Raw genomic sequence first — 16,026 nt, forward strand, 5'->3', positions numbered from 1 at the left:
GCATGGTGGAGGAGGCCATCATAGACACACATGGGTTACATTTGGAGCTTCAAAGACATATTTGGACTGGGCTAACAACTGGCAAAGTTATCATAAGACTAGAGAAAATAGATGGTGCTGTGTTTAAACAAGCTCCAAATGCGGAGAACCTTTTACCTCTTGAATTGGTTCTACTTACTGATTTTTGTCTGGACCCTATCTAAGTCTAGAGCATGATAACAGCCATGTGCCTCAGTGCATCCCAGCAATGAATAGGAGATAGTATGCATCTTCCAGTGACGTGCAGTCAGGGGAGTCAGTCATAAGAAAAAAAAAAACAATAACATAAAATAAAATAAATATTAATATTATAATTGAATTGAATTGTAATGTATCTTCTGTATAATTCCCATCGATTCTAAAACTATCTTATGTAAAAAATCTGTGAATTTGCACATTTCTTGTTGAAAAAGCAAGAAGAAACCTAAGATAGGGCTGCCGCGAGCGTCTCTTCGAGCTTAGTGCGCAAGTCCTACCGTCTGAGTGCACACTGATTTGATTCATGGCGCCTGCTAGTTTCTCTTTGTCAGCACGTCGCCATTAATATATGTTGCAGAAACCTCTACTATACATTATTACTTTCTACAGCCTGTTTAATATCTTTAATGTAAGTATGGCATCATTTTTCTTGCTAATCGGACAATAGAATGTCATACAGGAGGCGCTTGCAGTACTCGCTTCATCCTGAAGGCGCTCGCTAGAGCAGGTAAGATGTTTGTGTGAGAGCACACCGTGGGCGATGCATCCCAGAAAACATTTGGAAAGATTTGAAGTTGAATGGCCAGCCCTCTGCGCTTACCTGTCTCCAACCTTTTGTATGAGCTACATTACCTAGCTATAATCTCCTGGAAATTATATGGTGACAATATGGCATAATCTGAAGCTTGTTGTTTGGATTCATTGAGTAATCGGTGAGTCCCTAGACAGACCAAATCAACATGAGCCAAACACTTGGCTTGGTCCGCAACAATAGGCAAAAATGTCTGACTGACGTGTGTGAATATCTTGTTTTTCCTGAAACACAAAGATAATAGGTCTACTTTCATGGATGATCAACGACGTTAAGAAATATTCACGTGAGAGGCTGAAATCAGAGGATATTTACATTTTTAAATAAAAAAAACAATGAATCAAATACCAAAATAGTTTAGTCGATTAATTTCTCATGATGTACATCTATTTAATCAAATAGAAAGTATGGAATTTTGCCAAAATACCAAATCCATAGGGACCTGTTTACAGTTGGAGAAGAATGGGGTGCATGTATTTCATATACAGATAAAAGGTAAGGACACGTTTTTCCATTTAATAAGAAAAATAAATAAAAGGGGTTAAGAAGAATTTGAAAACAATTTGAAGACGCTTTAAAAAAATTCAAAAAGTGAATTAATTATTCTGTACATTTTCTTGTTATCCTTTTAATGAGCAACTTGTATCAGCATAAAAAAAAAACACTCAAAAGGAATCAGTGCCTCACCAGCCATGAACCTCACCGCACTTCTGGCATCTTCTCCCAGAGTTAGTGGTAGATCGACCACCGAGGCCAAAAGGATGGCTTTACTTTAGAATGCAAAAAGCTCAAGTGCAATACCTTAGATGCTAATTGTGTGCCGTGTCATCAATGTGTAATAATCAAATAATCACGGCAGTAAAGTGTCCTGTAGAAAGACTGTGTTCCAATTGCAAAATTCATTAGATTTACTATCAGGTTTCATGTTGTATGGTGTTCACCCAAGTTCCTATAAGGACAGTAAATTAATCGGTGTCTTTTATACGTACTCAGCATTCATTATTTTGATCATGATTATTGCATTTTCCATATAAAAAGTACTTTTCAGATTACTAAATCGTTACTCAAGGATGACAACATTGGCTGCACTTCAAGCCCATCATTACCAATATTTAGGAAACCATTTGGCCCATTATATTTTTCCCCCTTTCAAGATTAGAACATCTAGTCCTTTTCTTAGTTTTCCACTTCAGAGCCTTGCTTGCATCTAACATTACAGTGCTGTTTTGGGAAATCCTTCATAATAGGCAGTTAGTCTGGTCTTTGCCGGGCAAACCCTCGTGCTTTTTTCCACTTTGGGACCCATCCATCACATTCTTTGAAAAACGTGGGCGTAACCATGTGGTAAAATGATGTTTTTCTGCTATGGAACGCACTGCAGGGTCCAAGCTGTTTTTAGCATTCCGGATAAAGCAAAGAGCAACAATAACTGGAACACTTCAGCAATGGTCAGTATGCAGGTATGAAAAAGCATCAGGAGGTTTTCTTCCATCATGAGAGGCTGTGCAGGTTGGAAGCTGTAGTTACATAAGCTCGCAACAAGCGGGACACATAACAGGCACATAAGGATTTGCTTTCAAAGGAAAAGTCTTCTTCTATCTCTTCTCCAGTTTAGTGAACTCTAGTGACTCTACTCCGGTTCCCTTCCCACTTTTGTGGCTTTGTGACCTCTTGGGTTCCTCTTTCTCTGAGCAAACCAGCACCGTGCACTTTGGGGACTCCCCTCGTGGGAGGAAGAGAGGGACTCCCCTGTCTGTTGATCAAATGCTCCACTTTCTTTCTTGAACCTTTCCGGAGACGTGCCCATTCTCCTTTATGTTCTAGTCAAAGCAACATCACACATTTTTCTCTGCACATGGCAAGTCAAGACCCAGGACACATCATTTCAAACAATCTTTTCAGAGTGGGTTTGGATGGACATTCTCTTCTGCGGTACACCTTGGGCCTCACCAATGTTGAAACTATTTTAATATGTGGGAGCTTTGGGTATTTTTGCTTTGGCTTTCCAGAGGCCTCAACCGGCAAATCTAAAATAAACACAATGGGGATTCCTTCTCAAATTGTCTCAATTGAATCATCTTTTGTACATGTAAGAAGGGTGCCAAGTTTTGATTCCGTAAGGGTAATAAGCATTGGTTAACCACAGTGCTCGGAAAGCCTGACAGGTTATGAGAAAATTACTTCTTGTGACAGTTGTCAGGCATTCCACTTTCCGTTCATTTAGTCCTCTAACACGACCATATGTGCTTAAAAGATCTTACTAGCAGATGCACACAAAAGTAAATGACAATAATACACTTAACGGATACGGACAGATTTTGCGGTTTTGTTTGTAGGGGATCTGTGTACACCTGTTCTTGGGTTGTATGAAGGTTACGTTATCATTGCAAACTGCTACTTCTAAGATGGAGACGTTCATAATGTATAAACCAAATTTTAAAGAAATGTATACAGTAAAGTCACAATCTGATTTGGCCTTTCTTTTCATGTTGAATGCATGTAGATCTGGGCGTTCACGGTATGATTGAGCAGCAATGCTCTGATCAGTAAACACAGTGGAAGCTCGGTTTTTGAACACCTCAGTTTATTTATGATCCAGTTTTTGCAAAAAAATTACCTCAGTTCTCAGTCACTGTCTCAGTTATCATATAATATTGCGCATGACAAACTTGTATTTTAGCCTTTGACACATTTAATCTTGTGCTACCCCCAGCAGTGCTTGTTTATTCAGCCATCTTGGATCACACACCCAATACCAAATCTTGTAAGACGTCTGACTGGAAGTCATGTACCCCCGACTCCTTCTTTGAGATATTTTGAAATATATATACTGGCATCATATTAAAAAATAATTATTTATTTATTTTTCAACTGCTCACATAGGCTACTAATTTAAAACGGAGGAGGTTTTAGAAGGGTAAGATATCTCCTGGCAGGTTTGTCCTCCGTTTGGTGGGTTTATTTATAACAAGTGGTGACAAACTGTGGTAAGAGGTGGTGAACTGTGATCTTTTGTTGTGCTTTGGTCTGCAACAACATGGAAATAATCAGTACAATGCAACTAATGTGACACGTAAATGTAATAATTATAAATTATTAGGAAAACTTTGCTGACTAACACAGTTACGCCACAAGTCTGCTTTTTTTTTATTGATCACGACTGCAAAATAACCTATAATGGAGCCAAAAAAATGTGCAAGTGTCAGCATTTTGATAAAGACGACGAGACACGCTATTTAATTCAAGGAATAACTCATAGCAAAATACAAAGGTGTCATCCGTGTGGCTCTCTCTCCCCCCGGTTCCTTGCCACTGCCCCATCACCGTCTTTGTCAACAATCAAGGTAAAAATGACAGTTAAAGTTCAATTTATCCCTTTTATTTGTCAGTTATATGTAGTTTTTATTGTTTTTTTTTGCCTATAATAAGTGTTTTGTGTGTTTGGAACAGATTAATGGGATTTACGCTGTTTCTTATAGGAACATTTTTTGCACTTTTTGGACGTTTCGGTTTTAGACGGACTCTTTGGAACGGATCAATGATGAAAAACAAGTTTCCACAGTATTTCAAACGATTGTGATGTCATTGTTGTATTGCCTGATAAGGTATATACTATATTGTATAGACCAGGGGTCACCAACGTTTTTCCTTGTGAGAGCTACTTTTACAAAATGAAAATGGCCAAGAGCTACTCATTTTTGTAACATTTATGTTCAGAGCTTATTTTAAACCCAAACAAAGCGAATACGCTTGATTTACCAGAACGTTAACAAAATGCTGGTGTCTACAAGTCACATTTTGTATTTCAGAATGCATTTCTTTCTACTGTTCTTTCATTATTAACTGAAAACCTGAATGAAAAGCAGGCTTGCGGGCACCTCATGTGGTCGTGGGGGGCTACAGGGGTCACCACGTTGGTGACCCCTGGTATAGACTATACCAAGCGCAGAAAGAAGATTTTTTTTTGGCAACGTTCAACATAAAATAATGAACAATGTTCCTCGGCTTGTTCATCATGCACTGAGGTTCAGTGCACTCTCAAGCTCCTGTCGTAACACACTCCTTGAACCTTGAACTTCAAGGCTTGTTCTTTACTGAACATGTGGGTGGTCTGAAGTCTTTCAAGCCAGGTGGGGCAAAGGTGATAGCATGTAATATTTCCCACTTGGGTTTCCCTTGAGGAAAAAATAGAACAGAGGAACACCGTACAACTATGTGCCTTCTAAAAACTGGACTGCCTTGTCTGGCCCATGCTGAAGAAATACAACTTGGCTACTTGAATTGGATAAGTTTAACAATGTGGCCCAGCAGTTACCACCGTCAAATCACAGCAATAAGTTCAAACTGAGCGTGTGTGGGTTCTCTCCTGCTTCTTCACACTGTCCAAAACATGTAACTTAAAACTGTAAGTACTGTCAGTGCTCCAATGAATGCATCATTTCAATTGACTGCAGTTAGTGTGTGGTCTACAAAGTAAATAAAAATTGGCATTCACAGCTGCGTCTGTTGACAACCACCTGGTGTAGTCTTTTTGGTCAGCATCCAGCAGCTTTGTCTACATTTGCACTCACTTTAAAATATCGGGTGCATTACTCAGCTGTTGGCGTGAACCGCTTTTACGATGTTCATCTTAGGCCATGGCCAAACGAACACATGGATTTTCAAAAACCCATATTTCCCCCCAACCGCCATCCACATGAGTGGAGTTAAAAAAAAAAAAAAGAAAGCCTGCCAACATAAAAAAAAACACATTGACCGGCTGTCATGCGCATTTTGGCTTATCAGAAGCCTGAAAAAAAAACACAGTTGACTTGGTCACGTTTTATAATGCTGCTCATCAATATAGTGGTATATTAGTGTGCCACTGTACAAAAGGAAACCAACACCCGTCAGTCAATAACTTCATGTTCTGCTGATAAATAAGGTTTAAAAATGACAAACCAAACGGTCAGTTTTACCCGTTATACACTGAAGCTGAAAATCTGAAAATTTGAAAATCTCCACTTTTGCTGGAGTTTTCCAAAACCTCAGTTACTAAGGACAAAAACCTACATTTGCAGGTGGACGAGAGGCCAAAACTCATAGAAAACTTTAAAATATCCATATTCATGTGGACGTAGCCTTAGAAACAAACACGCATTACAGGTTCCCTTCCAGTCTGCATTGCATGGTGTATGCCAGATTCTTTTACAAGTGTGTTTCATATTCATGTTAAGCATGGGACATTGAGTCAAAAGTTCAAATAAAAGTTTCCCAAGAGCAGTAATATTTGATAGCGGTACCCAACGAGCGTAGTCAAGCAACTTTAATTCTCAGTGAGGTGAGTTGGTTTATTAGCTTTTCCCCCTGGTTTGGATTTAAAGGTCCATTCTATAAGATAAAACCCAATAAATACAGATGAGTTAAGCCAACTGGAGAGCCCCCTCTATTTCCGACAGCCCCCTGCCTTTTATTTTCCTACACTTTCTAGCCTGCAGCTCTATGGAGCCGTCACAGTAAGAGGTAGGCAGCAAACACATTCTTTACAGTCCCGATGATTGGACGGAGCACTTTATTTGCTGGAACAGACTCGTATTTCTGTTTACTTTTGTAGCGCTCGACCCTGCTTGGGTATCTTTGAATGTGAGTTTAAGAGGAGGACACAAAAGGTAATGCTTATTATTGGATTTCCAAGGTTCCTGTACGTTCCTGTCAATATGATCCGTGTAGCAGAAATGGTGTGCGTGTTTTACAAACAGCACATCAACAATGACTTCCACAGCAAATCATTTTTCAGAATGCAATTATATAGTTTATATCAAAGCCACTCAATAAAACCATAATATTCATGTCAGGTTTTTGTGTCCTTTTTTGCCAATGTCCAGGATTAAATCATCAGTCAAGAAAAGACCAAACCTTATCCAAGATGAATTTTATCATCACTATACCCGCAGTAATATAACTATATCAACCATGGAATTTCCATTTCACCTACTAATAAACAATTTTAATTTCCGTGATTGCAGTTCCGACTAAGCTTTGTTGAGGCTTTAAAGTGCTCATGACACCAAAACACATGTTCATTATTAATCATTATTAATAATTATTTTCGCAGTGAAAAATTACACCAAAAGGCATCTTTTCTATGTTAGATGTGTGCTCAAAAGTTGACTTTTGCAAAGGTTTCGTCACTAAAAACAGTCTCTTTCCGGAGTCTCGAGCAGAATGCGGAAGTGATGTCTCTCACACGGGGCTCCCCCTCCATTGTTTTCATGTTGTGGTGGTCCATTTTTTGTTGAATATCTTTTGTCGTTACACATAGTTTTTGATATTATGCCTGAGCGTTGTGTGGCAGGCTTTTGCTCAAACACTCGAGCAGAAGGAGTAAGCTTGTTCACCTTTCCAAATGACCCATTTCGCTGCGATAAATGGACCAGGCAAGTGCAACGAACACCAGCAAAATGGACACAGTCAAATTCGTCGGTATTGTGCTCGGCACACTTCGGGGGCAATTCTTTTGATACTGTTCCTCAATTAAAGTTTTTGAGTGAGTGTGTATTGCCGGAGGGTGCTGGTTTATAATTGTGTTATTATATATATATATAAAATTAGGATAAAATACATTTTCATTGCTTGCAGAAATACAATTATCTTTTGCACACATATGAGGTATCAAGACTCAAGCTTCTACTTGTTGGTGTTACTTACTTTCCACTAAGACGGCTGTAGTGTGTCCAACTATAGGACAATAGCTTTGACTATTCCTCCTTGCAGTCTTTATGTCCCAGGAGCCCGAATGACTACAGTCTGATATTTGGTGAGTGTTTGGCTGAGACAGATCCTTTACTGAGCCACACTGCCAGATCCTTGTGGTCAATGTGGTCCAAGGGTCTCGGCCTTGCTACTGCTAACCGTGCATGGTTTCATATTGACCTACTTCTCAACATTTATGTAATGCTGTAAGGGGGCGGGGGGTGTTGGGTGTCATGGCTTGGTTAACCACAGGTATGTTCCTACATACACCAAGGATTTGTTTGGATTAGGGAAGGACAGGCCATGGAGGGTCTGCTTTCTTTAGAATGCTACAGAATGAGTGGTTGGCATTTCAGACCGAAGTTTCTGTGATGGAATTAGTTCTTCCAGCAATGTCTCAAGACAGCCCGGATTTCCAGATATATACAGTACAGAAAAGAAAACTTGAGACATCCCATTTTACTCTTTAAATTCACAAATTGCTTCTCAACTGTTTATGTGAAGAGGTTAACTTCATTGTATCTGAGGAACAGTGGGGTACTGCATCCACACTCTGCCATAGCGTGAGACTGTGTTGCGTGTTGGAAGGGCAGGGTGACTCTCAGGAATGCTATTGTGTTGGCTTTATTCCCATCCCTAAATGCACTGTGTTCTAGCAGACCCGTGGCCCTTTTTAGCAGAATGCGATATCCGCTGGTACCAGGGGCAAGAGAAAGGAGAGAAAGGGTCCATAAAAAGCCCAAATAAAAGGCTGTTTCTCTTTGCCCCGTCTCCCTCGTACTAAGCTGGAACGGCAGGAATGTGGCCTGCGAACCAACTGGCCCGAACAGCCTCTAATGCATTTTAAAAGGCCTAAAATGCCTTTTTCATTCAAAGCAGGGTGCAGGCTAACCTTGTGTTACCTGGCCAAGCACTCAGGAGAAAAGAAGGAGAGAGAACGGTTTTAAGGAGAGGAGAATGAGGTGCCTGCTAAGTGAGTTGGCACCCAGGCAGGGTGAGGTATTGGGTGTCTCTCACATTGAGAGATAATCGGCCCATGCAGAGCCTCTCTGCATGGGGCGCCACTGGGAGCATTTTTTACCCTGCCATGAGGGTTGAGAAAACAAGGTGAAAAAGTGACTGAATAAACAAGAAGAGATAGAGAAAGAGATAGAGAATGGGGGACTGATGTGAAAAACAAGGTTACAACACCGCCTCAACATGCATTTTTATATTGTCAAAGGCTAAAAAAGCCAAGTCAATTAATGTCCCTGCGAAATACTAATAGCCACTTTAGCATGCAACCACAGCTCAGCAGTGACTAGACAAAATGTTTTCTGTATAAAAGCCAACAATTAAAGGAAGGTCAAGCATTATTTGCTCCATTTAGCAGTATATTTATGTGTAGCCTTTTTGCAGAGAATGGTGTGGCTATCCTTCTCATTATGCAGTATTTACAGCTGTTTCGTCCTGATTGTAGCAATAAATACTCTCCTGCCATATGGTGCACGAAAGGCATAGCAGAAGTCAATAAGTCTTTGAATTAATTGCCACATAGGGCATGTTGATTGGCTTTATGTTAAAGTATACCTGTCGTGCACTGACTTAAAATTGTACTTTTGTAACTAGAGTAGAACATACGGCAAACATCCATGGCTCGGAGGTTTTATCAGCCTTTGATATAAAGAGTTAATCCTGCCAACCCCATCCTAGTTTCAGCTAAAAAAAATATTGACGGCAGCAAAGCATGCAATATGAAGTCATGAAGAATGCAAAGTGGTAAAGGTGTGATGTCACATGGGATTGTTATGTGCCAACTGAATAACTGGTGAACCACCTTATTAATTCCATTGGCATGTTTTGTCCTTCCAACTTGAAGATATTCTCTAATGACCTCACTTAAAAGGTTATCTTCGGTGATATGACCAATAAAGAAAATAGGGTGGCTGATGAGAAGTACACCGAAGTAAAGCACTGGCTACAAGATACCCCTTTGCCGTCAATTTGTTCCGAATCATTATTATTGAAGTCGCGATTCTTCTCATGTAGCCTATGGATTTAATCTTTTACTACCCAAGTGTATTTGCTTTCGATCAAATATTTTTGTCCATGTTCTGGGTCCATGCGGAGAGGCAGCTACTGTAAATGTTTTTGACGCCATGCTGTCGGTCTGACGCAATTGTACTCTCTGCATAGGGGTCCTTTAACTTTCACATGGTGGTCGGGTAAACATTGGGCTCAACAGCCTTTGTGCCTTATCAATTCCAGTGATGTCAAAGGAAATTCCTGGCAGCTTAGGTAAAGTAAGCGTCAGTGCAGTTTGTCAGATTTTTTTTGGTGTAATAGAAAAGAATGCCAATAGATTTAGATGTATTGTGCCACACAATCTGACAAAAATGCATTCAATGCACAAGAACTGAAATAAAACCTGGAAGATAATGATTATTCCCTGGGTTTTTTTTATGACTTTGTGAGTCACAATCAATTTGTGACTTGCAACTACATGGTCGCATGTGCATATTCACACTATTGTGTTATTTTGGAATTGCATGGCAGTCTACCTGTATGACCTCATGGTGTGGCTTTCCATAAATAAGTGGAAGCAAAAACATTGTGTTGGCCAAGAAGCACAATGAGCAGGCTGAGGTCATAATGAGATAGGGCTTGTGGAAACATTGATGCTCACACTAACATGCCTGGCCTTGGAAACTACTCCTGTAGGACCCCCAAAATCAGGACAGTAAAAATCACACTGGGCGGTCAGGCCGGAGAGCGGTCGTGGATCGACCAAACAAAGACCTGCTCTCTCTTCAAGGTCTGAGTTCATGTAGAGGACATGTAGTTAAACATTTTTCTCCTTTTCCACTCCTGTTTCATAATGTCCTAATATCCAGCTCATCATGTTTTCCCTGCGCATATGAAAAGAATAGAAGATAAATGACCCAGAACGTGAGGATAGGATAATGTATTCTTACTTAAAGTTGTTAGTTCTCGGAATAGCTTTTATCTGGAGTGAATGCTTTATAAACTTTATAGCATGTATGTCTATTTCCCTAAAATTACATCATTTCATGGATCATTACAATGATGTCATATCACCTTGTATGAGGAAAAAAAGGGTTTGTTTCATTGTGCCTGGTCTCACATTAGATCTAGACTGTATAACACTCACCCAAGATTACCCCTACATTGACTTGTTGATATCAGCAGTTGATTTACATGTATTATTATTATTTTGTGTCCTTGTTTATCCAGACAGAGGCAATGAAGGGTGCTCTGAAGGAGCTGAATCTGAATGTCGTGGAAATGACTGATGAGAGCGCTACACTGGAAGGAGGAGATGTCCTTTTCACAGGTAAATGAAATATCCTCAGTCTTTGATATAATCATACTATTCATCAGATCCATGATGCTATTTCATTGACACCATCACTTCATTGGGAATTGAATGGATTCTGCATTGGTCCTGACTGCACACATCCGCAGTGCGCACCCATTCTCACAAACAAATTCTGAAAGACAAAATTATCACATGCCTTTCTTGGTGGATGTAACGTCCAGGCCATCCTGAACCAGTTATTGAAAGTTACAGCTGTCTTGTGTTTGTTGTCATTAAATGTACTGCTGTACGTTCCAAATCCAAAGTGACAAAAGTGTGCTGAATTTCTTTGCATCTCATTTGTTTAGCTACATGTCCAGACAGTTGGTCCCTGCTTATATAATATGCTTACATATGTTGTCCTTTCAATACCTACCAGATGATTTGAAGGAAGGAAAACTAACAACTGACCTAAAATGCTGTTGTACTGTAATCCATGCATCCAAGGAATGTGCACCTGAGCTGAGTTTCAATGCATTCTGTTTAATGTGATGTGATTGTAAAGGACCTACAATATATAGCTTTGCGAATGACTCTAAGTTCTAGCCTAGACTTTTGCGTGTTTGAAGGTAAGAGTGTTTTAAGATTTTCCAAAAGACATTTTAGAGTGTCACCTCAGTGACCCTGTGCCTCTGCACACTGAGCAGAATTTCCTCTGAACATAATCTGTTTGTAAAAGCGTTGCGTAGCATACTGCATGGTCAAATCAAATAAACGGGAATTGGATTCTTACCAAGGGCCTTTTACTTCTCTGGCGTCATTTAAGAAGACTGGGAATCAAGAGTCTTTCGATACATTAGATTCTGTGGTTAAAATGTGGGTTAATGTCTTTACCATAATGAAGCCCACTCAGGAAAGTGCATACCTAATTGGGTTTCTAGACAATAGTGCTGTGCTCTCCTTTCTGGGTTTCACACAGCAGGGCTGTACAAGTTTTTTTGCTGGCATGGCCCCAGATAATGGCAAATTTTGTCAAGGCTCAGCTGTTACATTGGTAGCCAGTCCCTGGGCTCAGTGGTCCTTTTGTGTCCTGCCGCATGTTAGATGTGGCAACCGCAGTGTTCAGCTAATAGAGTTCCAGAGATCATTGTGTTACTGGGAAGTGTTGTTTTTTGTTTGACGGAATTGCTCTTGTTTTTTCTTATTTTGGTCACACCAACGTAAAGCTAAAGTGGAAGAAACTCTAAAGTCAGTCCCCTGCTCTGCATGCATCAAAAAATGCTTTTCTGGAAGAAAGCATTTCTGAGGTCAGCGATGTTAAAGTAGAAGCCTTGAATCACGGTTTGTACTTTAAAGCATCACAAATCAATTTTTTGATGGAGTTCAGTTCAGGGTTGTCAGATTCTTCCACAGCACACTTGACCAACCATGCCTTTCAAGACCTTATGCACAGCACTACAGGTCTAGGCCAACCACTATTGATTAATGAATTGATTGAAGAGTTTTGTTGATTGACATTGTTGATGTTTTTCACTCTGTAGGTCGAGAGTTCTTTGTAGGCCTTTCCAAACGGACCAATCAAAGAGGAGCAGAGATTCTTGCTGATGCCTTTAAGGTGAGATGACATAATGCATGAAATGGAGAAAAATACGAATGCAAAGTTATCCTGATGGCCTGGGTGACCAAAGATCAGAAGTTAAGAAAACATAATCAACCAGTCACACCTGAGGAGCACTACAACCTGTAACACAACACAAATGCCTTCATTCACCTGGAATATAGATAGTGAATAATTTAACACGCTCTGTAAGACACGGGACAACATAGATATCAGCAGGTCAAGTTCGTTCATGATCATGTGTCAATTCCATTACTCGGTTTCCTTTGATGGTATAAATGCAGAGAGCAATTTTTGCTGTATATTGTTTGTGACAAAAGTACCTTGAACTTTACTAGGTCTGTACTGTAGTTCTTTACTTTGCACTAACTGCTTGCTTATTTTCAGTTGTATAATCATAACATTCTGTTATTTGTTCTATGATAAATGTTCAAAAGCTATATCGGCAGCGTAGGCTGTCAACGCGTGGCACAGTTAAAGAGTGATGAAAAATGGCATAATATAAATGATCAAGGTCTTTTCAGTAAAAATCATCATGAATGGCGCAAACAATCTTAACATACGAACGTGTTCTCTTGGCGAATTACACAGTCCTGTCTTTTTTCGTCTCCTCATTGAGCCCGTTTTTTGCTGGCATGGCCCCAGATAATGGCAAATTTTGTCAAGGCTCAGCTGTTACATTGGTAGCCCGGGTGATATGGGGCTCAATGGGCTCAACGGTGCGTGCCATGTATTCAGAGTTCTGCCATGCCGCGGATTCGGAATTACACAGTCCTGTCTTTTTTCATCTCCTCGTTGATCCCGTAAAGATCTGGTCGAAATATCACAAACAAGAGAGTAGAAAAATATGTTACTAATCCTCTTAGGGCCAGGAGATGACAGCATCATTTGGTCATCCATCTTGTTTCTTTTATTCCATTTTACTTGTCTCTCCTTCTAATTCCATTTCCCCCTCCATCAATCTCTGCCTCAGTTCAGTCCCTCTCTCAGTCTCTCCTGTTCTCCATTATGACCTTCTGCCATCCTTGCACCGCCGCTTCTATTGCTTTCTTCTTTCCAGTCCACCTTTCAGCCTAAGTCAGCTTGGATATGTTGCGGCCGTGACCAAGGATAAGCGGTACAGAGAATGGGTGGAGGGACGGATGGGTGAACTTGAATTATTTCGATTCAGAAATTTGTCAAATGTTTACAGTATAGCCCTTCAAACAAGCTTTGAAAATACCAGAGGGGCCATTTCGATGAAAAATTGGTCGGTTTATGTTGACATGTGTTGTAGTATTGTTAACGTCCTCATTATCACGAAGCTGCGTGAATATAATTACTGTCAAGTTACACAGCATTAAAATGTGCACACAGTGGCATCCTGTTCAATGCAAAGTAAGCTTCAAAATAAAACCATGGCCGTATTAACCTGGATTCTACCACAGCAACTAACAAATTGCATTCATTTTTGGAAGAAAGACGTATGCATGCACGAAAGCTTTAGTGTCATTGTGTTCAAAACATACGACAAAATTACTGATGCAGCTCTTTTAGAGAAGAGTATTAAACAGCATTAAAAGAGCATTAAAAGAGTATTAATCCAGCATGTATGCAGGAAAACAATGTCGACAACTAGTGTAGGTTTGTTGACATGATCATACAATATGAAGACTGCGCTAAACCCAGTCTTCATATTGTTCAAGCATTCAAACTTCAGTCAGCTGAGGTAGTCTGAACATCCTGCTTTCTTTTCATTCCATTTCCCAATTTTCAACTGATTTCCTGAAATTCCTGCAGATGCATTCCTTTGTGTTGTAATATATTTGATAAGATGGGCCTTTAATGGTGCATCTCTAAAAGCAATGACAAACATCTTTTGGAGTCAATTATGTAACATTGATCACTGTGTATTTTACTTATGAAAAAACAAAGCATACTTGTCTTGTCACGAATGGTCAGTACACAACTGTGCACAGATGTTGAAACTCATTTCTTTATAGTCCATTAGAATTAGCTCATTTGAGGATAAATGAAAACGGCCAAGAGCTCTTTTTTTTTTATTTGTTTTTTTTTTTTGCCCCGTTTAGACGTAATGATTAGGCATGCTCAGATCGATTGGCCACTTAACAATATGGAACAATTTCCATGGAAAAGAATATGATCTGCATACACCCATGCTTTCAGTGCTGATCACCAAAGCTGATCACCTCTGGGTAGTACTATCCCTGTGTGCAGTGTAGTTAGTGTCTTGCTCCAACATCTTGGAGCCCAATTTCATTCACACTGAGCTGGCATGACAAAGCCAAAACAAACACGTCTGCTGTGTGGAACTTAACTGCCATTTGTGAGAGTGATATCAAACGAAAAACATGTCACGAAAAATATCTCGTGAGGGTAGCACGTTAAAAAGCTTCAATTTAATACAGCATTTGAAGAACAAACGCTCGACGGAGTATGGCGAGTTTTCGTGGCACACGTTCCAGCATCAGTCAAACGGCAGCTAACGCAGCCAAAAAGCTGGACGATGCAATGTTTGGTGTCATGAGCACTTTAAATATTCAGGTAAAAATCTGTGACAAAAGTCTGTAGCCTAATCATTTTAGCCGAAAAATAAACAAATATAGTTTTGTATGCTGTGTAGTGTGACGTGCATTGACAGCTAATGTAGCGCATTGCTTAAAATCAAAGTTAATCTGAACATGCAATGTATTCACCATAAAATATGTGGTCTATCGTGTGTTTCATCCAAGAGTATCACAATTGCCTGTAGTGTTTTGCCTATTATTAAAAAGCAGAGATATGAGCCCTATGTTGACATAAGTTCAATTTCCATTCATTGAGTGAATGATTGGTGATTTGAAGTCTTATGACATTTTCTGAAGTGTCATTTCTTTATTACAGTAACTGTATTATATAACATGTAATACATACATCCGTCTATAACATGTGACTAAAATGTGTACTTCCACAAAGGTTCTATCATACAGCATGAATATGAGGCCTCTCAGAGGCCTTTCAAAGGTGCTATTAATCAGTTTGAGAGGAGGGAGGAATTCCTTTAGGCCAGTTAATCTATGAATCTGAAGGGAAAAGTAAGAAGACTGTGCTATCTGCTATATATTATGTAACCATATGGCACAAAAAAATGGCTTTAGAATAATTTTTAAACCTTATAATGAAAGTTTCCTTTTTATCTCCTACAGTATGACCTGTTGAACATTTTAACTTGGGCTGAATAGGTAGGATTGTCAAGGTCAATTGAAAACTGACGTCGGAAAAAAATATCCTTATTATCCCGCATTTACGTCTCTGGCGAAAGTCACAAGTAAATGTGCTATTTTTAATTTACGGTCATGTCGACAACATCTTACGTTGACACGAGTGAGCTAGTTCAAGGGACGGCAACTTAAACTGGTTCCACTGTAGAACAGACCACAATGTAAAGTAAAAAAAGAAAAAAGAAAGAGAAATGTGGTGGGGTTTCATACAAGCCATTTATATCTCAGTCGTACTGTCATCAGTTCAGAAGAAATTTGTTCAGATGGGCAGACAAATACTAGAATTTAA

At 39.6% G+C, this 16,026-nt stretch overlaps 1 protein-coding gene across 4 annotated transcripts in view; it reads left to right on the forward strand.

The window, feature by feature from the left end:
- Window positions 1-16,026, forward strand: part of ddah1 (dimethylarginine dimethylaminohydrolase 1) — a 73,114-nt gene that overhangs the window by 44,952 nt on the left and 12,136 nt on the right. For all 4 annotated transcript variants that reach the window (XM_054789357.1, XM_054789355.1, XM_054789356.1 and 1 more), the window contains exons 2-3: window positions 10,796-10,895; window positions 12,401-12,474. In XM_054789357.1, the coding sequence (XP_054645332.1) occupies window positions 10,796-10,895; window positions 12,401-12,474 (174 nt within the window). The remainder of the gene's footprint in view (window positions 1-10,795; window positions 10,896-12,400; window positions 12,475-16,026) is intronic.

This window comes from Dunckerocampus dactyliophorus, chromosome 10 (assembly GCF_027744805.1).
Source record: "Dunckerocampus dactyliophorus isolate RoL2022-P2 chromosome 10, RoL_Ddac_1.1, whole genome shotgun sequence".
In the NCBI taxonomy this organism is placed as follows: Eukaryota; Metazoa; Chordata; class Actinopteri; order Syngnathiformes; family Syngnathidae; genus Dunckerocampus; species Dunckerocampus dactyliophorus.